The sequence below is a fragment of the Acanthopagrus latus genome, chromosome 6, assembly GCF_904848185.1.
Source record: "Acanthopagrus latus isolate v.2019 chromosome 6, fAcaLat1.1, whole genome shotgun sequence".
NCBI lineage: Eukaryota > Metazoa > Chordata > Actinopteri > Spariformes > Sparidae > Acanthopagrus > Acanthopagrus latus.
The window spans coordinates 31,495,526-31,522,327 of NC_051044.1; the positions used below are offsets into that span (position 1 = coordinate 31,495,526).

Here is a 26,802-nt window from a genome sequence, read left to right on the forward strand (position 1 = left end):
ATGACATCATATACACTGACAAAAAAATTAACCTGAACTGAACATGGCATGGCTTAGATCAAACCAGCACTTGATGAAAGCAGATGAGCGATATTTCTTCTCTTTCTATGACACCAGGAGAATTGTAGATCTTATAAAATAAATGTTCTGTCAGAAGTTAGGCTTGTCAGGTACCTGTAGTCAGTGTTTAGTCTACATTTCTGACAATGATTTGACATTTGAGCTTAATCAGACAGATGATTGAGCAATAAATGAATTCCCACATAATTTTTTTTTAATATGACTGCAAACAGGCATTTTCTTACCAAGGCAAAGTAGTCAATGAATTGTGCCTTGTTCCTTTTTAAATACTGCATGTACAGTGTGACAGTGTGCCTAAAAGTACTAGTCAGATTGACATGATTAATAATGTTTTAGTTGATACCCTGTCTTTTCATCCTTCAGAACCACTGTAATTCACCTTCATCAACACCTTTTACCAACACAAGACAGAAACAAGTTAAAAAACTATTGGCCTTTTTAATAATACATTTTCCTTATTATCACCCTTGGCCCACAGTGTCCACTTCTGTCCAAGATCAAAATCTCACAGCCATTTTGGACACAGATAAAATGTGTTGTGCACAAGAGATCCATCTCAAACTGTTCTGATGCAGCCTTGAGGCTATAATTTTGCTTATTTCTAACCATTACTGATAATTGACTCCCAGGGTAATTCATCAAACCCACAGCTTTAAACAACAAAGCAGGCCAAACCGGACCAAAAACATGTTCTCTCCTCCATCCTCTTTTTAGAGCCAAATGTCCACAAATTTCGCAAAACCCACACTTAAGAATGCTGAAAAACAGTATGAGAATAAATTTTTAAAAAGTATGCAAATCTAAATATAAATAGTAATTTTTAAATCACAGCAGCTGGCTTGGTGATTTCTTCAGCACAACCCAGGGATTGGAGAGAAAATAAGCAACTATACTATACAAGCAAGAAGGATACAGGGCACCATTTAGCTCAGTTGGCTTTGTCCTCACTGCAGCAGCCCTGTGTTCGAGTCCCTGCCTGGGGCCCTTCGCTGCATTTCAGTCCCCCCGCCTCTCTCATCCTGTTTCCTGTCATATCTCAATCTGTCTTATCAATAAAGCCATATAAAGGCCAAGGCCAACAGCTCAAAGAGCAGCCTTCTCTTCAGAGAATGAAAACATGGCTGTTCTTAAGTCCTTAAAACAAATGATATTATAGTCCGGTTGGATATTACAAGCAGGGACTTTGTTTGTGTTTTGTTGTGAGCATGAATGGTACCTAATGTCTGATATGAAGAGCACACACTGCAGTTAAAAGAAAAGACACTAGGTGGCAGAAGTGTATTTTAAACACCTACAATAAGCCATGTATATACTGTAAATAAGATTAGTGGGAATAATGTGAACATGTAAATGACAGTTGTCTGGGCATAACACCTATGATATGTTGATGTTTAACAACCAAGACTCAACAGTCCAACAAGGGCGTAGCTGTCACTACAAAAACAGTATAAATAATCGAAAAAAATAAAATTGAATCAGGCACTTAAAATTAAAATTCACATCAAATAATGAATTTGGAGAATAGTGACCATAATAAACTGTGATACTGTAGCTTGAAAGTGGTATGCTGGGCCGTGAATGTCAATGGATTTTCATTTAGGCTCATGGTGTTGTGAATAATGTCAAGCTATGTAAAGTTAGCAAGACTGAGGGAATCTGGAGTACACTCCTTCTGTTGCTCAAGACTAAAACAAATAAGGCAAAGACAAAGAGTAAAATAATCCTGGAAAAATACAAACAAGACTCACAAAGGGAGTATCATGCAGTGTGACAGCTCTTTTTGGGCAAGGTGACACTGTAAAGAATGCACACTGAATGTGCCATCTGGTACATGAGAGGTAGACAGAGATACCAATAATAAGACAGAGGGAAACAGAGGAGAAGACAGGGGGACGGAGCAAGCACAGAGACAGATAGCGACAACAGCGTTAAGCTGTTGACTCTATTCTCTATCAGAGAGCGGCTGTCAGCCTGCTGCTTCAGTGAGCAGCGTTGGCCTCCCTTACTCCTCTACATCTAAATAAAACAACAACACAACTGTACTCCAAAGTCCCTTCCCTTCTCTTGTCAGTGATAAACAGCCTGTTGACTGTGGCTTGACTGTCATGCACTATCTGCATCTGATAAAGCTAGGGTTGCCACCTTGGGTTTGTGGAAAAAGGAAGCCTTGACCATATGTTGGAGGGGTGGCCGTGTTTCACTCCATGGTAGACACTGTTGAGCTCTGTCGCAAGTTGTTATGGCTGCATGTTTTTGTTTGTTTGATACAACACCTTGATGCTTTTTTGTTATTGTGTGGATTTCCAATGCATTTTTTCCGTCATACCCTTAAGAGATTTTTGCCAGACTCAAAACACATGTGGTGGAAAAATGGTCTCCCTGAATCAGCCATACCCATTCAAACTCCAAAAGTTTCACCCAGTCAGGATTGTAAATAGTATATTGTTTTTTGTGCGCTGGTGGCGCTGGATGGCTTGCATGTATTTGCTCCATCTCTTTCCTCATCCATTGTCTCTCTCCCATTTCAATTAAGACATTAAAACGTCTTTGGTACATCTCATCACGTGAATGGAGATATGATGTAGAAGTAGGGCAGAAAGCAGAGACATTTCTGATGGGAACCATTCTAGCCTTAGGAAACCAAATTAAGGTTTTACATTTTCCCAAAAATTTGTGTGGCAACTCCAGATAGAGCACTGTACATCTTTGTTTTGCAGTAGGGGCAGAAGTAATAAATTGCTTTTTATTGTGCGAGGAGCTGTTTTCTGAAACATACTCATCATGTTTTTAGTAAAGGATTTCATGATGTGAGTGTTTTACTTCATTGCACTGTGATTTATATCCACTGTGTTTATGTCCACCTATTATAAGTGACTTCCTGAAAGCTACACTCACAGATGGTTTACATTTTTTTTTTTTTTTTTTACAGAAAAAGTGCAGACAAATTCAATATAAAGTGGCCACAATATGAGTATAAATAAATAATCATATAACCTGTCATTATTCACTTAAATAAGATCATAAATCTGTCAGTTTCCTTTCACTTCATAGTGTTAGGTAGACAGAGCCTTTCAGCGTCATTATCCAATCCATTCCATTAGTTCATACAGAGAACGCCCACATCACTGAAAGTCCAGTCCATGTTTTCCCTGTGACCTTGCAGAGCGACTACAACAGCATGAGGAGAAGAAAATGAGTGAGGAAAAATGGATATAGTTTTTCAAGAAAGTAAGTATTCATGTTTGCTGGTAGTAACAGATAGTTAGCTCCAGCCCCCAGCTAACAGCAGAAAGTCCCATGGAATTAATGAACCAAGTGCTCCCTGTTAGACAAATAAAAATATAGCTTGCACACTATAGACAATCTCTGCGCACGTCTCACGTTTGTTGTTTCGCATTCAAAAATTATATTCCAGTTCTAAAAGAACTGCTGCTTAGTTAGCTAGTTAGTCTGAACTGCACTGTGAAGGCCCTGGTTGTTAAGTGAGTTAAGTGTGCACTCTTTTTACCATATACTGTCTATGGGGTGACTTCCTTCTGGAGCATCAGCAGTAAGGGTGTCATGATTTCAGCTTTAAATCAAAATCGACCAAATTTAAGTCACAATCTCGAACTTCGATTTAAAAAATGGAATCGTTGATGCTGCCACACCCCCATGTCATGTCCGGTCGGCTTGCCAACTGGAAAATAACACACACGTGTTGAAGTGCTGCTAGTCAACCTCCTCTAACTTAGCTACTAGCTAAGCCAGTAGCTACTAGCCACAGACAGCCAAATGATCAATGGCGGACGGGTGGGGTGGCCGTGGCCACCTCACGCTGAATCCTGGCCACCCTATTGGCCACCCTGGCCTGACCCCAACCACACATGCAATCACCACATCACAGCTGTCACTACTTTCTGGCGTGCGGAGCCTTTCCTGTGCTTGCGATGGCACTACCCGACACTTTAGATGCTCGCACATCCTGTCTGAACCCCTCTCTCCCCGGATGAGAGCTACACGCGGACGTGCGGTGCAGCAGCCATGGTGAGACCGGCTGCTGGGAGTTTACAGTCTCTGAAAGAGCGATGCGTCAGACATCGGCTACCCGCCTCCGCAGCTCTGATGGTGTTTCTGCGGCGCATTATCCTCCGACCCTCGAGCTAGGTCGTGGGTGAGATGCTTCCAGCTGCTGGAGGCGGGGACCGAGAGGCGTCCGGCGAGGGACAGCGGATGGTCGGGGCCGCTGCTTGCCTGAATGATTCATAGGATTTTCTGAATCGATATTGGATCGGGAAAAAATATGCTTCAATGCACTGATCGATATTTTTACCCACCTCTACTATTGGATATGTGCAAGTGATTGTAACTTAACATCCGATGTGTGCTATCTGATTGACTGGTGTGTCTCTACCAGCCACAGAGTTAAAATGTGACTGAGTATGAACAGCAAGCTGAACTTTTGACTGAGGGATACTGTTAGTGTTCTTTCTCTGCCAGCTGAAACTGCCTGGTCAGAGGGTTTTGATACAAAGTTCAAATGTTTCTCTGTGTAATTTTAAGTGGAGAACCAATAATTATTATATAGTTATATATATATATTATATAGTTTTATTCTAACAGCATTCCAGACCATCAACAAAATGCAACAACATATACAACTGTTGTGTGCATTTGTACAGTAGCCCTTAAAGTCCGTGTAAAGCAGAAATAAATTTGTGTTATGAGTTTGTTATACCACAGAAACGTGTCATTTACCACTGAGCCAAATTTGAAAGATTAAAAAAATTGCCAAGTATATAAAATTAGGTCTCAAAATCATGGAAAAACAAGCACTTCTCTCTGCTGTGAAATGCTGGGGGCGTGTCAGTTAGAGGCGTTGGAGCCACGCCCACACGCAGGAGAGGAGCCTCCATGTACTGTACAAGGACTACAGTAACAATGTAAGCTATAGTAATGGGAACAGCAGTTCTTTTTACTGTACTGAATCTCTAGAATCCGTTATTTAAAATGATTTGTTCAAAAGATTCGTTCACTGAATCGTTCACTGCTCTCCAACTCCCTGAACTGATAAGCAGCCAAACGATCCGTCATTCAGTTAATAATTCAGCCCTGAGGTTCCTGTTCACTTACAGAGGGACGGTGCGCAATCATTCGCAGGAGACGCAGCGCTGCTCTGAGTGGTATACATGAACTAAAATTATTACACTGTGAAAGTGTCCTCTGTGCACAGTAAAATCACTTAACATGATGCTACACGGATGTTGGCATCACAGCGCTAATTTTAGCAGTACGGTTACTGAACGTGAATCATGAGAATCATGAGTGAGAGACACAGCGCCACTTTCAGCACAGTACGTGAACGAGAATCACGTCCTCAGCGTCATGATCTAATCATGATCGAATCACAGGGCGAACATGATTTATGTCCTGGCGTCCCTTGTTCACGAACGACCTGCTTAGGACGTGAATCACGTTTGCGGTGTCACTGAATCAGCATGAACGTGAATCACGTTTGCGAACTTGAGTGACTTTTACGGTGCAGTAAAATCACTTAAGATGATGCTACACGGATGTTAGCAACACAGCGCTAATGTTAGCAGTACGGTTATTGAATGTGAGTCATCTCCTCTGCCCTGGGTGAGTGACACAGCGCCATTTTCAGCACAGTACTTAAATGAGAATCACGTCCTCAGTGTCAGTTCTCTGTGTGCAGTAGGTTCACAAATCATGAACGAATCACAGCGCGAACGAGAATCACATCCTGACAGTTCTCTGCGTGAGTCATGGCAGTTCCACTCCCGGCCGGCATGATCGCGGCTGAGCTCAACTGAACAGAGAAAGGAATGAATCAGTCCCTGAAGTGATCCCGTTCACTTCGTTCACTGAAAAGATTCTTTCGTTCGAACGCCACGTTCCACGACCCTCACAACACTAGTAAGCTAGCAGCATCATTGGATGGACCCAGCTCGACCTGTCTGAGCCATCAGAGCCAGAAACCGACTCTGAGTCAGACACTGATAGTGCTCAGCCTCAATCCTCACAGTTCGTGTTTTACATCACACACAAACTTAACACCCCAGTCTACATATAATTCCTTGTCATAGCTACATTGGTGCACATAAAATATTACCTGTGGATTATCATTGTGCTGTCAGGTGGACTCCGCTCAGGGAATGAGGCCAAATCATGTCATGATTACATGCAATAAAATTTGCTAACATTACATGGGCATGACAGGATGCACGGTGTACAATCACTTTCAGGATTTGCACCTACAGCAAAATGCATTTAATTGCCAAAATGTACAATATTTATAACATACATAGGAACACACTTACACTTGGAGCTTAGATCTGGCCCAAAAAAATCAAGCCTGACCCGAGCCCAGCCCAGCCTGTGCACATTGTGTCTGAGCCAGCCGCCCGACACATTAACTGTAATTATTAGCCTGAGCCCGACACTACACAATCAGTGATGCCAGTAACACGTTACTCTAATCTGATCACTTATTTCAGTGAGGAGTAATCTAACGCGGTAATATTTCCAAACCACTAATCAGATTAAAATTACTTATTCAAATCATTGTGCGTTACAATTATTTTTGTCATTTTCCTCTGTACAAATATATATTTTTGCTTTCTTCTTGCGTCTCAGGGAGTGACGTCACATGAGCGAGAAGTCACGTTTTCTGCACGAGGACACTCACTCACGTGTAAAACCACTCAGCGGCACAAACAACATGGAGGGAGGAGAGCGATGCGCCTTTTGTAGCTGGAAGTACTGTCATTATTTTGATTTATTACAAAAAACCACACACACACACACACAAATGCTTGATCAAGTGCCGACCCAACCCGGCCCGACGATCGACCCGACCCGGCCCGTGGTCCAGTTCAGGTCAGCGCAGAGAAGCTAAAGTCTGGCCAGTGGCAGGGATGACAGCACCTACACTATATTACCAAAAGTATTCGCTCACCTGCCTTTACTCATTCTATGAACTGAAGTGCCATCCCATTCCTAACTCATAGAATTCAATATGATGTCGGTCCACCTTTTGCAGCTATTACAGCTTCAACTCTTCTGGGAAGACTGTCCACAAGGTTGAGGAGAGTGTTTATAGGAATTTTTGACCATTCTTCCAAAAGCGCATTGGTGAGGTCACACACTGATGTTGGTCGAGAAGGCCTGGCTCTCAGTCTCCGCTCTAATTCATCCCAAAGGTGTTCTATCGGGTTCAGGTCAGGACTCTGTGCAGGCCAGTCAAGTTCATCCACACCAGACTCTGTCATCCACGTCTTTATGGACCTTGCTTTGTGCACTGGTGCACAGTCATGTTGGAAGAGGAAGGGGCCCGCTCCAAACTGTTCCCACAAGGTTGGGAGCATGGAATTGTCCAAAATGTTTTGGTATCCTGAAGCATTCAATGTTCCTTTCACTGGAACTAAGGGGCCAAGCCCAGCTCCTGAAAAACAACCCCATACCATAATTCCTCCTCCACCAAATTTCACAGTTGGCACAATGCAATCTGAAATGTACCGTTCTCCTGGCAACCTCCAAACCCAGACTCGTCCATCAGATTGCCAGATGGAAAAGCGTGATTCATCACTCCAGAGAACGCGTCTCCACTGCTCTAGAGGCCAGTGACGGCGTGCTTTACACCATTGCATCCGACGCCTTGCATTGCACTTGGTGATGTGTGGCTTGGCTGCAGCTGCTCGGCCATGGAAACCCATTCCATGAAGCTCTCTGCGTACTGTACTTGGGCTAATCTGAAGGTCACATGAAGTTTGTAGCTCTCTAGCAATTGACTGTGCAGAAAGTCGGCGACCTCTTTGCACTATGCGCTTCAGCATCCGCTGACCCCTCTCCGTCACTTTACGTGGCCTACCACTTCGTGGCTGAGTTGCTGTTGTTCCCAAACGCTTCCATTTTGTTATAATAGAGCTGACAGTTGACTGTGGAATATTTAGGAGCGAGGAAATTTCACGACTGGATTTGTTGCACAAGTGGCATCCTATGACAGTTCCACGCTGGAATTCACTGAGCTCCTGAGAGCGGCCCATTCTTTCACAAATGTCTTGTTTCACAGTCTGCATGCCTGAGTGCTTGAATTTATACACCTGGGGCCAGGCCAAGTGATTAGAACACCTGATTCTGATCATTTGAATGGGTGAGCGAATACTTTTGGTAATATAGTGTATTTTCGGCGGGACGGTCGCTGGCAGGCACATGGGGGCATGCGCTGTCGGCGAGTATTATGAGACAGGACTGCTATGCCTCGCGGGTTAGCTTGCTAACTTCAGTAGATATCTTTACAACACAGTGGTACATACCCATCTTTGATGTTTCTTCACACATGGATAACATGGATCATGTTTTCTGGTTGATTTAAAGTCAGTTTCAGGCCATATCTTTCAAAATGCTTCTTTGACCATTAGGCTGCTTTTTCTTTTAAAAAGCATTCATTTATATCAGTGTAAGAAATGAACTTCCATTCTAATTAAACATTTGAATGGAATTCAGTTTGGTTTGTTTGTGACTGGAAACACATTGCTTAGCAGAAAACGACTTTCTCATTCAGTGAGCTCTCTTGCACTGTATGAAAGCACTTGTATTCATTACGTTTCTCAGCTCATTTATTCCACCTTTTCCTTTAACTTGTCACCAATCTGTATGTGAAGGTGGTTTTGTATTTTGAAACCTGAAATTTTAAATAAAAAATGCACAATTGCCTTATGCTGCCTTTTGCAAAATCATTATGCAATGATATCCATGAGAGCAGCTGACGCATTGAGCTGTGAGCATTCAAAACCAAAAGAGACTAGCTGGCTGTTTTTCCTTCCTTTGTTACAGTGTTGATAGAAAAGGGCTTCAATTAATCTGTTGCCTCCTAAAGACTATTTATCAACAAATAAATGTGTGAAATCTGGGCAATAACACATTTAATAGTGGTAAGGTATGAGTGGAATAAACAGTGGGTGATGATTCACCACAAAGAAAAACACCTCAAAGAAAAATGTTCTCATTTGCTGGATGTGACGTAGAAAATGTAAATGGTGGTGGTGCTACTGCTCTTACAATAACCCTTATGATCACATGCAAATTAAAAACAAGCCTATTTATATTTAGCTGCTGGGACTCTGCTGTGGAACTGCACATTTCATTTCTCCCCTCAGGCATGATGAGGAAGTATAGTGAAGTTCTTTTTATTAGATGTGGTTATTAGAATATTCATATCAAACTCACCAGTTATTGATATTCATTTGCTACAGACTCTCTTGTTACAAACTCTAAATGTCACAGTGAAATTTAAAACAGCCTGAAAGGCATGTTCATTATTTTCTTATTGAAGTGTTGTGGTTCATTGGTTTGGAGATTTTGGCTCCAGGGGGCTGTAGAGCCCACTGATATTTGTTCAGACTCATCTCTCAGATGTTTAATTAAAGATATTAGGAGCCACAGGTGAATCCGTTCATTAGAATTGAATTGTGTGTTCAAATTCCAGCAGTAACAAACAAGCGGCCCAAAACAGTGCAGCACTAAAATATAAATGGGCCCACCCGCCAACTGCTACTTTGAGCTATCTATCTCTCTCTGTCTGTCTGTCTCTTTCTCTATTTAAAAGCTGTAAATCAAGTGTGTGCTGAGCTGATCAAGACTACATTTTATCTCCTATAATTACAACTTTTTGGATAACACGAATGTGAAGGTGTGTTTCTTCATTCAAAAGTATCTCGGTGTTTCATTCACTCATCCTTTGCAGTGATAAAAGATGCTACATGTATGCTGTGGTGTCATTCTAGTAGTAAAAAGATGGATATACAAATATACTATTCAAAAGATAACTGAATTTAAAAAAGTCCTCAGCAGCAGAACATCTTCTAGACCAGTGGTCCTCAATAGACGGCCTCCTGTTTGTGGCCCCTGAACTGTTATTCCTTCACCATGTGTTTTGGTTGGGTTGTCTCACGGTACACAGACAGCTGGGTCACTCGCTGCTGTGAGCACAATTTTCCACTTTCACTTTTGTTTTTGGAGCAGTTCATATAGTGACATTTTGCCAGTTGTAGAAAAAAATGTGGCCAGTGAAAATCTGTAATTCAAGAAGAATTGACTGAAAAAAAATATGCATTTTATTCTTATTTTATGTACAGTTGAAACCAGAGGTTTGCATACACTATATGAAAAGACACGTGCTTTTTTTCCCTCACTGTCTGACATGAAATCAGACAATCACTTTTCCTGTTTTAGGTCCATTAGGATTGACAAAATTATTCCTATTTGCTAAATGCCAGAATAATGAGAGAAGGATTTTCTTTAGACATTTTTTTTTAAATTATTACTTTCTTCAAAGTCAGAAGTTTACATACACTAAGATTACTATGCCTTTAAACAATTTGGGAAAGCCCAGATGATGATGTCATGTCTTTGGAAGCCTCTGATAGGTTTATTGACAACATTTGAGTTAATTAGAGACACACCTGTGGATTTTAAGGCACACTTGAAACACACTGCTTCTTTGTGTAACATCATGGTAAAGTCAAAAGAAATCAGCCAAGATATCAGGAAGAGAATTGTGAACTTGCACAAGTCTGGTTCATTCTTGGGTGCAATTTCCAGGTGCCACGTTCATCTGTTCAAACAATTATATGCAAGTGTAGACACCATGGGAATGTCCAGCCATTATACCGCTCAGGAAGGAGACAGGTTCTGTGTCCCAGAGATGAACATGCATTGGTCAGAAATGTGCATATCAACCCAAGAACAAAAGCAAAAGACCTTGAGAAGATGCTTGCTGAAGCTGGTAAGAGTGTGTCATTATCCACAGTGAAACGAGTACTGTACTGACATGGGCTGAAAGGAAGACGCCATTACTCCAAAAGAAACATAAAAAAGCTAGATTACAGTTTGCAAATGCACACAGGCACAAAGACCTAAATGTTTGTAGACATGTCCTGTGGTCTGACGAAACTAAAATCAAACTGTTTGGCCATGATGACCATCGTTACGTTTGGAGGAAAAAGGGGGAGGCTTGCAAGCCTGAGAACACCTTCCCAACTGTGAAATACGGGGGTAGCAGCATCATGTTGTGGGGTTGTTTTGCTGAAGGAGGGACTGGTGCACTTCACAAAATAGATAGCATCATGAGAAAAGGGCATTATGTGGAAATACTGAAGCAACATCTCAAGACATAAGCCAGAAAGTTAAAGCTTGGGTCCAAATAGACAATGACCCGAAGCATACTGCCAAACTGGTTACAAAGTGGCTTAAGGATAACAAAGTCAATGTTTTGCAGTGGCCATCACAAAGCCCTGATCTCTATCCTATTGAAAATATATGGGCAGAGCTGAAAAGGCATGTGCGAGCAAGACGGCCTACAAACTTGACTCACTTACACCAGTTCTGTCAGGAGGAATGGGCCAAATTTCCTGCCAACTATTGTGAGAAGCTTGTGGAAGGATATTCAAAACGTTTGACCCAAGTCATACAGTTTAAAGGCAGTGGTACCAAATACTAATGACATGTATGTAAACGTCTGACTTTGAAGAAAGTAATAAAAAATTGGCTAAAAAAAATCCTTCTCCCGTTATTCTGGCACTTAGCAAATAAAATAAAAAAAAAAAAAAAAAAAAAAAATATATATATGTATGTATATATGTACATCTATATATATATATATATATATATATATATATACATATGTACATATATACATACATATACATATATATACATACATATACATATATATACATATACATATACATACATACATATATATATACATATAATGTAAGTGTTATTGCATATGGCCAGACTGACCTCAATACATGGACCTTTGAGTCACTGAACCCCTGATAAAACTCTGTGTAGATTCATATCAAGCAAGATATATGCATAGGCATGGTTTTCATCAGATTTTGAAACCTGTTTGTATGCCTGATTCTGTTTTATAAATATGAGTCATCGTGGAAATGGGAAAAGTACTGTTTGTGTATGTCTGCTGTTTCCTGCTCTACCACGTATCACACTTGTCAGTGACAAGAACAGCAAATAAGTAAAGGTACAATTGATTTAGTATCTTCAGTGAGGCTCTCCAACAGCATCACAACAGCTGTCATGACATGAGACTTTTAAGCATGGCTGTGGCACCTGCACATCTCAATCATCATTATTAAACATCACAGAGATCATCAATGATTCATCTAGTGAACCTAGAGCATGCTTAAACTTTAAAAAACTGTTTGGCATATTAGGATCAAATGAAAAGATAAGTTACAATAAAGTAATGTTCCAAAGTACATACAAAGAATGATACAATACACTCAAAGCTTCTAACATAAGTTCAGAAATCCACCTCTGAGTGACATTTTACACAGCGGTGTAGACTGTGTAATTGCAATATATTGTATTCTATTCTATTCTGTTCATGGTAGAAAATGATTAAAAGAGTTGTCATTTTAAGTCAAATACAGGTTCTCTCTTGTATGATATTGCAGGCACCAAGCACTTAAGTTAGTCACCAATCTGCCATCTTACCTCATCATACACACTGTCATTCCGCTCAAAGTCCCCTGCCTTCCTGGGCAGCACATGGACATGGACATGCTGGAAGCAAACACACAAGAGAAGACAATGGTTAAGATGTGGTGCTCTTTCTACCAACCAGGTACTTGTTCATTTGGGAGTTGTTTGACAGGCTGATTTGACAGAGACGGGTTCCTTAGAGAGTTTTTATTACTTCACAGTACATTGGAGAAGTGTTACTGCCATGCCACAAAACACATGAGGGTGACCGTGCATTTCACCAAGCGTGCTACCTGTACACCATCGAGACTCTTTATTTTTATGCTTGTAAGGATTTAATTGACTTTTTCCATCCCCCCTTCTGGTGTCAACCCCCTGCTGTCACAAACTTGGCCATCTGTATAGTTAACTTTGATTTCTGTCTCTGCATGGATGATATGATAACGTCCCTAAGAAACTGCTTTATATTACTGAATACATGCTGAAAAAAAAAAAAAAAACACTCACAAAAGCAGAAACATCATCCCTTGTTCTCAGATATTACTTGTCAGTAAATAAAATTAAGTCTTTAAAGATGTGGTTGCATAGGAGATAACAAGTAAGTAATCAAGCTTTATGAAAGACAAAACACAAGATCATTTGTTAAAAAAAAAAAAAAGAAAAAAAAATGATAGGTACAAAATCCTTGTTTTAGGAACATTACATGAAACATGTGTTTAGAAGTGGTGTCTATTGTGGGCCAAGACCAGTCCTCCACCTGAGCTTGTTAGAAATCTGTTCAGTAGTTTTTGTCATTCTGCTGACCAACCACCCAATCACCCAACCAACCAACCAGCCAACTAACCAACCAACAGACACAGGCAAAAACTTAACCTTCTTGGTTGAAAAAAAGGGTTAGAGTCCACGGTTATATGTCTTTACTGAGTTTTGTATTTACATAGTCCCAAATGTTTCTCTCAATGTTCAAATGTTCAAAGAAATCCACAATTTTACTCAAGGTAATGTTGCGTTTCATTTGGTTGCCTGTCACTATAACTTCTTGGAGATAATCAGGGTGAGGAAGGAAATCAGTGAATGAGACCAAACACAATGTTAATAAAACTTCAATACATTGCCTCATCTGTGACCAATTCTGCCTGAGCCACACAGATAGATTTTCATCAGATATGGTGTTTTTTTTAATGGCAAACTTGTGGAGTGATGGAATACATGTAACTGGCTTACATCATCAGAACACAACGAAAAGGTAACTGTACTGTACTCCAGTAAAGTTACAGAAAATAAGACATAATTAGATTACAGATACATGAAAAAAAGGGATTGATGTAATATAATATATATAATTGGGAAAGAAGATTCAAAAAAGTAATCTCTGAGCTCCCTTTTGTCAGAGCAGATGCAGTGTCTTTTTAAAGGGTGAATGGTATCTCTGTCTATGCCACTCTACTCTTTTGTATCTTGTTTGTGCATTATGAAACTTCACTGGGGGGGAAGGATTACAGCATCACAAACATGTTTACTTCAAGAGACTTTACATTGTTATGACATAATGAGTTTTTTTTGAAGCAAGTCCCTTCTTGTTATACCTTATCTGTCTCGAAAGACAATGGTGAGTCACTAGGCTCATTCACGCTGTATTTTGAGTGCACCATCATCCCCCATGTGAAAGTTTAAGATGTGGAGAGGGGGACAGTTTCGCTGCAGCTCCAGAGGTAGTTACAGAGCCACAGCTGAGACTAGCTGGCATCTGTGTGAATGGATATGCTGGAGGCACGGAGTGGGGGTGCGTCGATCTGGCGGTGCTCACAGTCTAACAGCTAAACTGATCCTCCACTAATCCAACACAAGAGAAATGACCCACAAAGCAAAGTTACAGGACCAAACAACAGCAATGTAGTAACTAGTAGTCTCTTTGGCAACTGAATACTGAATTTACACACTGAGAAGTGTCTGTTGTGATGTAGTTACAGACAGCGTGCTATTTACTGATGGTGATTACGTAATTATGTAATTCAGAGCAGAAAATGTGACCCTGTCACTTTCCAGGATGTTTGGTGGGTCATGATCTCAACCACAACACATTATTATAGCATCCATATGATTATTAACTGTCCGTGCGTTTAGAGTGACAGGTAGAAGCCGGGGAAACACCTTGAAAATACACAGACGTGCAGCTTTGCATTGGAGCTGCTTGGTTCTGTGTGATCAAACAAATGCAGAGAATTGGTAAACCTTCACTGTGGAGATAATAGAGTCTCTGTGTGAAAAGGGCTACTGTAGCCTCTAGTCTGCTGCAGGACAAGATAAGGAAGTTGAACTGGCCAGGCTACTGTATTGGTTGGTTTGGTAAACACAAAGATGCTGAAGCTCCAGAAAAATGACTTTTATCATCATTTCAAACAACAGCTGGATTTGCAACATTTCTTTGAGAATAGTGAGTGTTTACCAAAATATGTATTTAGTGTACTTAGTAGGCATGTAACATATGATGACAGTGGTTACGAAAATTATGAATTTCACCCAGGCATGGGGCATAAACCATTGCCAAGTCAGGACACTGTTGGAGGAGGAAAATGCTGAGTATGAAGAGCTACCTTTTCATGCACTGGTACACTGGCTAAGCATGGTTAAAGTGCTGCGCAGATTTTATGAGGACATTGCCAGTTTCATGACTATGAAGGGGAAAGCCTTCCCTGCAACTAAAGTATGAAAAGTGGATTCAATTGACTTGGTTTTTATGTGTGACATAACGGAGCATCTCAACAACCTCAATATCAAACTGCAGGGATGCAAACACCTGAGCACAGACATGCATGCATGATGCAAAGCCTTTGGAACAAAATTGCATTTGTGGGAGAACCATATTACAGCAGTGAAATCATGCCCACGTTCCAACCTGTTGGAACGTTCCAACATGTTGACCACCGCATTCCCAAATAGAGATGCATCGAAACACTGGTGGCACTTACAGCAGAATTTGGCAGGAGAAATGCCAAGTTTGAGAAGAAGAAATTCAGGTTTGAGCTGTTCACAAATCCATTTGGAATTTTGTTAATAGTGCTCCAGACCACTTAGAACTAAAACTGAAGGCCAAGTTTGACTGTTGGGGCAGGTAAGTTTGCACTATTCATCCGAAACATGTTGCCACAGCTCTGTCATCAGGCTGCCTGTGTCCTGATCATGTTCAGGAGCATCTACTTGTATGAGCAAATGTTTTCTTCGATAAAGATCAACAAATACTTTGAATCTAATTAAATTCAGGCCTTTTAAAGCATATAACTGAGATGTATGGAAAAAAGAGCAAGAAGAAAAGATATTTTACTTGAAATTGTGTTTTATTAAATACCCTACACAACCATTGAATTGTCATATTCAGTCGATTGAGTTTGCTGTATGGTAGATTACTTGTAAAAATGTGATCAGAATGCTTTATTTCCTTGACTAAATGCTACAATGGCTAAAAGGTGTCACATCGCGTGAGGGATGTCCTGTCTTGGGTTTTTGTCTTGTGAATTTCATGTTTTATTTTGAAAGGTAACTCTCCTCTCGTTTCAGGTCACTTGCCCTTCCTCTTGTGTCACCGGTCTGACGTCATCCCTAATCCTTGATTGTTTCCACCTGTGCTCCCTCCCCCATGTGTATAAAGTCTTTGTCTCCCCCTGTCTGCATACCCAGGGTATTTTGTTTGTCTCGTTGAGTACATCCAGCCCTGTTCACAGCCTTGATTGTTATATATGTTAAGTATTGTCAAGTTTTATTTTCTCCATTGGGTCCTCTTGAGAAGAGTGATTTTGATTTCATAAAGTTTTTTTGGTTAGAGATTTTGTTTCAGTTTGAACTTTTCATAGCATTTTGTTTTCCTCCTTCTGGAGCATTTTCTGTTGTAAGTTTTGTAAATATAGAGTAGTTAATTTTTATAGCCTGAGCAATTTCCTCTTCCGAGTGTTTTTTGCTTGTTAAATTTCATAGTTCAAAGTATTAAGATTAGAGTAGCCTTTTCCGGGGAGCGCCTTTTGTTATTTCCTTGTGTTGATTGTCTTTCCTCATCTTGTCCGTTGATACCATAGATTTTCATAGCCTGTTCTGTTATCATTCTGTCTGAGGAGTTGAAATTCAGAGAATAAAGCCTGTCATTACTTCTGCCTACTTGCATCTGAGTCCTCTTTTTCTGCCCAAGCCTGACAAAAGGGACTTTTTGTTGACTTTTCGTAGACCAAGCTGTATGTGAGAAAGCTGTATGGGGCACACAACACAGATGCAAATGTATTATATTTTTCTACTGACTAAAAGCATGTCAATTCCAAAAAGTGCTGGGGCAACCTGTAAAACATAAATAAGGTAATTTGCTTTTTCATTTGAGAGATTTCCCTCCCTCAATTCATTTGTAATGGGAGAGCTGGGGCGTGCTGCAGGCCTGGACCTATGCCCAGACATGGATAGTTCAACACGTCTCTGAATTGTAATGTGTTCAGTGTGACTCCTGTAGTACCGGAGAACACTCACCAATTGCATGTTAGGTTAACTACATAACAGACCATACTGTGTCAGTAACATGTAAATCAAATGATGATGTCACAAAAGGTTTTCTTCCTGTTGCCAGTAGGTGATGTCATGAATATACCTCCTAATATGCATGTAAATGTGTTATGGCTGGGACTCTGGCCAAACATGTAAAATGTGGGTTAGACTAGACAATGTACAGTCAATTTACAACAACTTCTCATTTCATGGTAAACACTGCAATGGGATCCAAAGAAAACTCAGTTTTCATGGTATGGAATCATCAAAGGTCTTGTGCTCTCTCACCATATTCCATCTTGTGCGGGGTTAATTGCATGGGTGAAAACAATCTTGATAAAAAAATATAAAATGCAAGTCTCCTTCAAAAACAATCTAAGACACACTGTGGGACATGTAGCAACCAACATAGGTCTTCATTAGGGTCATTGTCAGCAGTAGCTTTAGTGGTAGTTTTCTCACCATTTTAGAGGTGGATATGGTCATACAGGAGGATGGAGTACATTACTCTTTAAAAATCAAACTTACTGCTGCAACTAGGAGGCTTTCCCAATAGAATAATGGATGGTAGACACCTCAGGAAGAACCGCAGAGGAGGAATCCCTCTCCCTCTCCAAGTATAGACTCAAAAACACCTGTTGAATGGTAATTATGATTGGGTATGAAACGTGCATTCTCAAATGACTCAGTGGGACTCAGCTTGGGGACTGTAGGTTCAAGACCCAGGGATTGTGGCCTGGTCACCAGAGGGGCCGGTTCACCTCCTGAGCACTGCTTAGTTGCCCTTAAGCAAGGTACTGAACCCCTAATTACTATTTGCACCTCTGCATTACTGCTTGTGTATATGACCTATCTGCATTGAATGTATGACAGACCTGATTTATGTAAAATAATGCCAGAGTGAGAAGACGTTATTTGAGTGGCTGTCAGTCCTCACCAAAACATTTCTCTTCTGTATCGGAGGCTTAAAGTGTTGGGGGACCAAAAATACTGTCCCAAGTTCAAGTCTCTGAGGATGTTGAACACCTAGTCATTAGAGGTTTCATGACCCAGTTGTTTTGGAGCTGATAGATGGTAAGGGTAAATGGACTTTCCAGTCGAGTGCTAATAGTGCTTTAGAGCACTTGTCACATTCACCCATTCACACATAGTGACATACTGATGGCAGAGGCTGCCATGCAAAGTGCCAACCTGCTCATATAGAGCCATTTGGTGTTTAGTGACTTGCTCAAGGATATTTCAACATGCAGCTGGGGGAGCTGGTGAATCAGCGAACCCCTGATTACAGGACAAACCGCTCCACCTCCTCCCTATGCTATGGGGACCCCAAGTACAACAGGTCTACTTTCACTCATGGGAAAATGATGGCCATGCGGTGCTTGTGTCTCTTAGCATCCAAGTGCAGGCTGGTGAATGACAAACTGCCTGCCTGCTGTTGGGCAATCTGAAAAAAGACTGCGGCCTGGTTGAATAAATACCATGCCCATATAGTATGATGACTGTTGGTATAGCGGAAGGTAGCTCTTGGTAGATATCTATAATAATAAACTACATAGACAATATTGTCAAAATTATTCACCCACCAATCCAAATAACTGAAATCAGGTGTTCCAATCACTTCCATGGCCACAGGTGTATAAAGGCAGGCACCTAGGCATGCAGACTGTTTCTCCAAACATTTGTGAAAGAATGGGTCACTCTCAAGAGCTCAGTCAATTCCAGCATGGTACTGTGATAGGATGCCACCTGTGCAACAAGTCCAGTGGTGAAATTTCCTTGCTCCTAAATATTCCACAGTCAACTGTCAGTCGTATCATAACAAAGTGGAAGTGATTGGGAACAACAGCAACTCAGCCGTGAAGTGGTAGGCCACGTAAAATGATGGAGCGGGGTCAGTGGATGCTGAGGCGCATTGTGCTCAGAGGTCACAAACTTTCTGCAGAGTCAATCACTACAGACCTCTAAACTTCATGTGGCCTTCAGATTAGCTCAAGAACAGTTTGTAGAGAGCTTCATGGAATGGGTTTCCATGGCCAGGCTGCTGCATCCAAGCCATACATCAGTAAGTACAATGCAAAGTGTCAGATGCAGTGATGTAAAGCACGCCGTCACTGGACTCCAGAGCAGTGGAGACACGTCCGTAGTAGTGATGAATTGTGCTTCTCCATCTGGCAATCTGATGGACGAGTCTGGGTTTGGTGGTTGGCAGGAGAACGGTACTTGTCTGACTGCATTGTGCCAAGTGTAAAGTTTGGTGGAGGGGAGATTACGGTGTGGGGTTGTTCTTCAGGAGCTGGGCTTGGCCTATTAGTTCCACTGACAGGAACTCTGAATGATTCAGCATACCATGAGATGTTGGACAATTCCATGATCCCAACTTTGTGGGAACAATTTGGGGATGGCTCCTTCTTGTTCCAACATGACTGTGCACCAGTGCACAAATCAAGGTCCATAAAGACATGGATGAGAGCGTTTGGTGTGGATGAACTTGACTGGCCTGCACAGAGTTCTGACCTCAACTTGACAGAACAACTTTGGGATGAAGTAGAGCGGAGACTGAGAGCCAGGCCTTCCCGTCCAACATCCATGTGTGACCTCACAAATGTGCTTCTGAAAAAATGGTCAAAAATTCCTATAAACACTCCTAAACCTGGTGGAAAGCCTTCCCAGAAGAGTTGAAGCTGTTATAACTGCAAAGGGTGGACCAACATCATATTAAAGCCCATGAATCAAGAATGGGATGTCACTTAAATTCATATGCAAGTCAAGGCAGGTGAGCGAATTCTTTTGGCAATATAATATAGCTTTTCAGGCTATAGACTACTCAAAGCACTTACAACACCTGTCACATTCACCCATTCATACACTGATGGCAAAGGTTGCCATGCAGGGTGCCACCAGATCATCAGGGTCTTTTGGGGCTCAAGGCTATTTTGACATTCAGCTTCTTCCACTTCATTGCACACCCTAAACTGGTTAGGTGTAGAATCATCTAAAATGTGTGGAACCAGGCCCATTCTTCAGACCAAGCCATTAAAGTCATCTAGGTAAAAGGAGGTCCATGCTTTGGTTATGCAGCGACTTGAGCGCACATCTACTAAAAAGTGCAGAGACCCAAAGAGTAACCATGCAACAGTCTTTTCCCAGTCAGTTTGTTCTCAATGAATCATACAATATATTACAGTAAAGCTTTTCAACTTGAATCATTCATTCATCAAGATTTGATGTGGGATTAAAGTGTTCCCTTAATTGTTTGAGCAGCGTATATATAGAGGTGCCTAAAAAAAATGAGTATCATAGAATAGTAATTTCTTTCTATTATTTATAAGAAACATATACTAGATTAATTACACATAAAGTCAAACCTTTTTTTGTTTGTTTGTTTAATTTTGATGATCCGGAACAAACAATGGTGGAACAGCGGCTGCTGACCCAATACGTTCTTTTAATCATGGTGTGATTTGGACAGAGCTGGACTCTGAGGTATAAGAAATAGGGTCAATGCTCAGGAAACAGCCGTGGAGATGATATTCATCTTTCTATTGCTCAGTGGCCAGTGAACAAACTCAGGTTATAATCACCTTCCACTGGTCAAAATGTGGCTTATTGTGTGCTCACACCGTCACAAAACTAACACATTGCTCCACGGAAAGGAGCTGCTCAAATGAGCTTGTGATGAGCATACGAAGAAAAGCAAACAGCGAGCCATGTTTTACAGTTTAAAACCAGCAAAATCGGATTGCGCGGTTCACAAACTCACAAATATGTATAGTCAGCAGTGGAACACATACTATTTTGGCACAAAAAAACATTCATGAAGTTTGGTTCAGTAATTAGTTTATGAAAGGTCTTCTGAAAATGTGACCGAATCTGCAGGATCAAAAATATAAACACAGTGATTCATGTGCTCATTTATACATGCGCACTAGTGTGTCCACATTGCTGCCAGGGGGTAAGCAGATTACAGCTGTGCTTTCTCTTTATGAACACATCGACCTACAGCTGTGTCTCTGGACTAGAAAAAGAGGGCAGGCAGAGTGTCTGCAGGGAGGGCCGTGGCAGCCAAATAACAACACAGCTTGAACAACTTGGTTTTGGCAAGCCGGTGCTAAGGGGAAGACTGCCCTTGGGACATTCAGCATGTCCGCTCTCTCTCTCATCCTGAGTCTCTCAAGGAGTGAAGAGAGGCTCTGTGAGAGAAGTGTAACCCAAGGAGAGCACCGGCCGACCAGTCAGGAGTGACTGCAACAGTGGCAGTTGGCGATGCTGGCAAGTTCAGTATAATTGCTGAGGAAACTACTGGTCTCCATCCCTGTTATCAGCACCGCAGATGAGCACTGGATGAGAAGTTGGAAAATGTGGTTGTTCCAAGTGATCCAATCACATTTTTTGGCCCACATCACTACAACCTGTCGTTACATTCCTTGGGAGATGCGATGCTGGGGAGGTGCATGGCAGGGTACAGCGAGGGGATGGCGTTGATTCTACAATAAACGACACCCCATTCTTGGTATGAAAAACAATGTTAACAGTTAGAAACTACCGGATCAGAAGTTATTGTATGTGCGGTATAGGAAACCAATGACAAATAACTCATTTTGTCATATACTGTATTTTGGAGTACTTGTTGAAAAAAAGTTATGGGAAAAAAGTTCAGATTTTCAAGTTCAATTTTCACTAATGTTTTGTGTCCTCTGCTGTAAGTCACGATGTCCAAAGCATGCAAAAAAACATGTCCCAAGAAGGAAGTGCTAATTCTGTTAACATCTAGTAACATTTTCTACTCTAAAATACTCATAGTTGATTGACTGTGGATATTTTAAACAAGTGTATGATTTTTACATGTTTTTGTTTATAATTTTAAAATGTATATGAATATATGTCAGCCCAGAGAAAAGCATTTCAATTTGATAAAAAATCATCTTAAATGTATAAAACATTATATGTGTAAAACATGTATGTATGTATGTAAAACATTTAAAACTAAAAGCTGTGAATTTTAATCATTGTTATTTTGTGGTCAGTCAAAATGTGTCTCTAGTTTATTATACACATACACGTTCATTATACACATATTCAGATATTGTTTTTTTTTCAAAACCTTTTATAACATTATTGTCAATTGTCACAATCATGACATATTACCACCATCTCTTTTGTATAAAAAGGACTATTTTAAATTATGACAAATGTATGCATTAGAAAAAGAAGCCAGAGGCAGCAAGCAAACGAAAAAAAACAAACAAACAAACAAAAAACAAGATGGCTCCTGTATATAACTAATGAGTTTATCAGAAAAAGTGTGTTTTTGTCACCACCATCAGACATCAACACCATCAGATTTGCTGTCTGACAGTGGTGACACAAAAAAAACCCAAATCATCCCTAAACGGGGCCTTGAATATAAAATAAGAATTACAGTAGTCACTAGTATGACTTGTTATATTTCTACTTTGTTTCTTCCTCTAACAGGCCTAATTACCCTAACATCAGTGTGACCCCCAATGACTAACACTGTAAATTTACATTTAGGGGCATCATAAATGAATGTAGTTGCAGCATTTCAAAAGCATTTTATAAAATTTCACCAACATCACCAAATTAAACCTTTACTACAAAGTCATTAATTTAATGGTAATTTGATTAAATTCTGACTTTTCAGTTGTTACTTTTAGACAGTTTTGGCAAGACAGCAGCTATGTTAAGAGGGGTGATGTAAAATAAGTGATAAGAGAATACGAAACTAAATGCAAAGATGCCTAAATTTCCAAACATCAGAACATTGCAAAATGAAATTATAATAACTAAATGACAATGTGCAAACAATAAATTAAACTTGAGCACTATTTGTGATGGGATCACATCAGCAGCAAATCTGTCAACATGTTGCAGTTCAACCACGAGTTGTAAGTGGTCAATGCAACAATATTCGACGAGTACCCAGTAGTCAATGCATCACGTCTCTTTCCTCTTAAAAATAAAACCGTGAAGGATTTGAAAACAGATTTTAACATCAATTACCATGCCAGTGGTCAAAGCTGACAATCACTGTTTGTGGTTAGCTATTGGTTTGATCTGTGGTTTATGCTCTAATGTATGTATGTTGTGTATGTTGTATGTATGTTTTGATTACTGATGGTGGCTGATCATGCAAATTGTCAGTTAATTGTTCTAATCCTGACAGTGTGGCAGTGGGGTGTGGTTAAGGGGGCGGCTGCTGAAGGAGAGGGAGGAGTGGCTCAGTCGGTGATCAGACAGCCGGACAGAATCAGGTAATCAGTCAGCCATATAAGCACGTTTGTAACCTGGTTCTGATCTATTGCAGAGGGCTGGGTCCAGCGAGAGGACCAGAGTGGAGATGGCAGCAAAGGCAGCAACGAGAACCCGACCCTCAGCTGTCAGAGTGACAGCTATTCATTCGTGTTTTGATTGTTTTTACGTTTAGCCACGTTTTTCTGCCTGAGCCCCAAACACACGGTCAATTCACCTTCCTTCCTTCCTTCCATCCTTCCATCCTGTGAACAGTGAGGCTAACAGACAGCCAACCTTTTTTGGCTTCTCTTTAAAAGTAACAACATTGTGCTGAAAATTCTTTATATTTATCTGTGTAATATGACAATTAGTGTACTTTCGTGGTTGATAGACTGTCATAGCCAGGCCAGCTGTGTAGGCCATGTCTTGACTCCAACTCCATCACGACAGAGAGTAATAAATCACACTCTGGAGACCACGTGCACCGGAGAGGGAGACTGTCCCAGAAGACAGCAAAAATATGCAACCAAGGAAACTGATACTCTGACAAAATGAAAAAAAATATAATGAATGTATTGCACTTGTTGTACTCTCCCTCTTGATTTAAGTGATAAATCAGGCACAATCATCACTTAAGATACTATCTAGTTTGTTTATGTCCCAGTTAATGTTTTCTTGTACTTCTTGTGTACAAGTGTACAATGAATTCCTTTTCTTGTATATTATCTCTAAAACCTAACTAGATCAAACCATTGACTCTACAACATGGGCAGGGCTTCTGGGTATGAGATGTGAAGGCAATGTGAAAGTGCTTTCAACCTCCATTGGTTCTTAAAGTCAGCAGGGGGCGACTGGTTGCAATTACTATGACCATTAGAATTCAGTTCTTGCGATTGAAAACTCGTCATTGTGGCATGTCCTTGAGTTCTCAGTCAGAACCAGGTGAGATATTCTCCCCAACCTTTGAGCAAATATGGCCACTTCTGATCCCAGAAAAAACATGATTTTGACCACCGCAATGTCATGCTTGGGTAATGTCATGATGAGTTTGCATCTGTGTTAAACTTTCACAGATGTAGCAAATGTTGCTGATGGACTGAACAAATATGCAATTGTTTCATGAAAACATTCAGCAGCAGTCACAAAAATCCTCTGTCTGATGCAGAATTTGATTTGAGGTGAGCATTCCATACTCACTGCTGAGAAAAAAAAATCCTGCATGTTAATTCAATAATATCTACTCAGTGAATACAGCATTTAATCTCTGGCTGTTTATGTGAGTTTAAAAACTCATATCAGCAGCCAGGCTTGCTTAGTAAACAAGATGGATCTATACATAGCCCTCCACATGATAAATCACTATAATCAGCTGGCATTTTCCATAAGACAAAAATAAAAACCAATTCCATCATTCAAAACACAGAGATTTGTCTTGTGTCTGTGCGACTCCAGGCAGTGAGTTCATAAGAGTGCATTTGCCTCTCTCTTATAGCCTGCCTCGCTCTTATTCAATCAAAGGACCATTTTTATTGCCGGCGTGCAGGCACCTGATTGCAATAACCCAGTTGATAGATGGGGGTGGGCTGCTACTGTAGCAGGTGTGCTATATGCACTAAGATAATCTGTTTTCATAAAAAGAGCAGACAGGTCTCCACATCAGGAGTTGCTTTGTATTAAAATTACTTTATAAAATATGTAGATTATTTCAGTGTGCTCAGGATCAGTGGGAAACAACTGCTTCTGTATTACTGCCTTAATTCACTGCTCCCCTGGTGTGCTTTTCTGCAGTTAAGACCTTCAACAAAAGGGCCTGCAAGAATATTTCAGAGCTATTGATATTCTAGTAATACTAAAAAAAAAAAAAAAAAAAAAAAAAAAAAAGCCTGCCAGTGTGAATCTAGCTGAACTAAAGCAAAAATGCATTACTCGTTGACCTTGTTTGTATTGCCAGATATGAGCCATTTAATCTCAAAGAATCTGTAGATGAAAAATGGAGGTTGTTGTGGAAATGGAAAAATAAAGATCTTTTAAAAAGACATTGTTCTCTAAGGGCACAAGGTACAGATTGCTTTTTTGTGAGTGAGGTAGGTAGGACGTTAAACAAAATTCTCCTGGACAGTGGCAAAGTCATCACCTAGCCTGGGGCCTCATTTAAAAAACAGTACAGATATTCTGATTTATAACACAACGCCCATTTCCCTTTATAAATCACAATCAACTTGAAATGTGGTGCAAGCTTCATGCAGCACACATATTTTCAAATTAATAGAAACAGACTTAATAATATATTTTCAAGATGATCACAGAAAAGGCTGAGAAAAAGGCGAAATAATTACATTTTACACAATATCAAATCAAAGGTCTTGCTGTGGAGGTTGTGACGAGACAAAATATGATTTTGGGAGACAAAGTGAGGACATTAAATGAAAAAAGACATTGAGTTACATTGAGTCACAACATTTCACGGGCACAGTGAATGTTGCTGGCTCAGAAATAAAAAAGAAGTTGTCACTGGACCCTCTGCGGACCAGGTTATAATTGGCCTTTTTTGACTATTTTTGATTTTACCATTATATTTCTCCTTAAAAACTATTTACCTTGCCTTGTTTGGTGTCATTATTTTCATTATTTTACAACCTCACATGCGTGACTGTACAGTCATTTTTTTTCATTTTTACTGTGAAAACCACAAATATTTTTAACAAACCATTTTTATGACTTATAATGCAAATATAAATTGTTGTTTGCTAAATGGGGGCATAAGAGTTTGAAATTTGCAAAGTTATATGTAACTATCTCCATTTAAATTCAAGCAACGCCTCAGGCTCAGGTCTCCCTCTGCTCCTTCCAGCTCAGTGAAGATCTGCACTGCCGGCTCCACATTCAGCAGTCTCTTCATTGTTTTGACTAATTAAAAAAAACGACCACACTACACACTAAACAAAGTTCACCAAACACTACATAACATACTAACTGTACACTTGAAACATGCTAAATGTCACAAATCTCTGAACTTTCAAAACTCATTATCTCTATTGCTGTCTCTATCACCGTCATCCCTCCCACAACTTCCCCCTGTTCCAGAGCAACCAAATCACGTGGTTTGCCATCCCTATACCACTATTTGTATCATACTTGATACCTAAGATTCTGAGACCTCTATCTAATTAGCATGATCAATACTTTCCTTAAAAACCTGCTGTATATTCTGCTCACTAGTGGATAATCATTCCATTGCAGGTAGTGAAAGGGCTTCTTTTGGCTTTTTCAAAATGGCCACTGTCATTAAATCATTCACACACTTTTAGCAGGAAAATCTTTACTAATTTTCAAGAAGTTACAGCAAGAATAACATTTATATTGTTACTCATGTTTTTCAAGTACATATGTTCTGTATTGAATCATTGCATAATTACTTAATGATTCATTCTTCATATTACA

General features: G+C 40.3%; 1 protein-coding gene across 2 annotated transcripts in view; it reads right to left on the minus strand.

Moving 5' to 3' along the window:
• Positions 1-26,802, minus strand: part of fhit (fragile histidine triad diadenosine triphosphatase) — a 368,692-nt gene that overhangs the window by 26,676 nt on the left and 315,214 nt on the right. For both annotated transcript variants that reach the window (XM_037102526.1, XM_037102527.1), the window contains one exon: positions 12,604-12,672. In XM_037102526.1, coding sequence (XP_036958421.1) covers positions 12,604-12,672 — 69 coding nt within the window. The remainder of the gene's footprint in view (positions 1-12,603; positions 12,673-26,802) is intronic.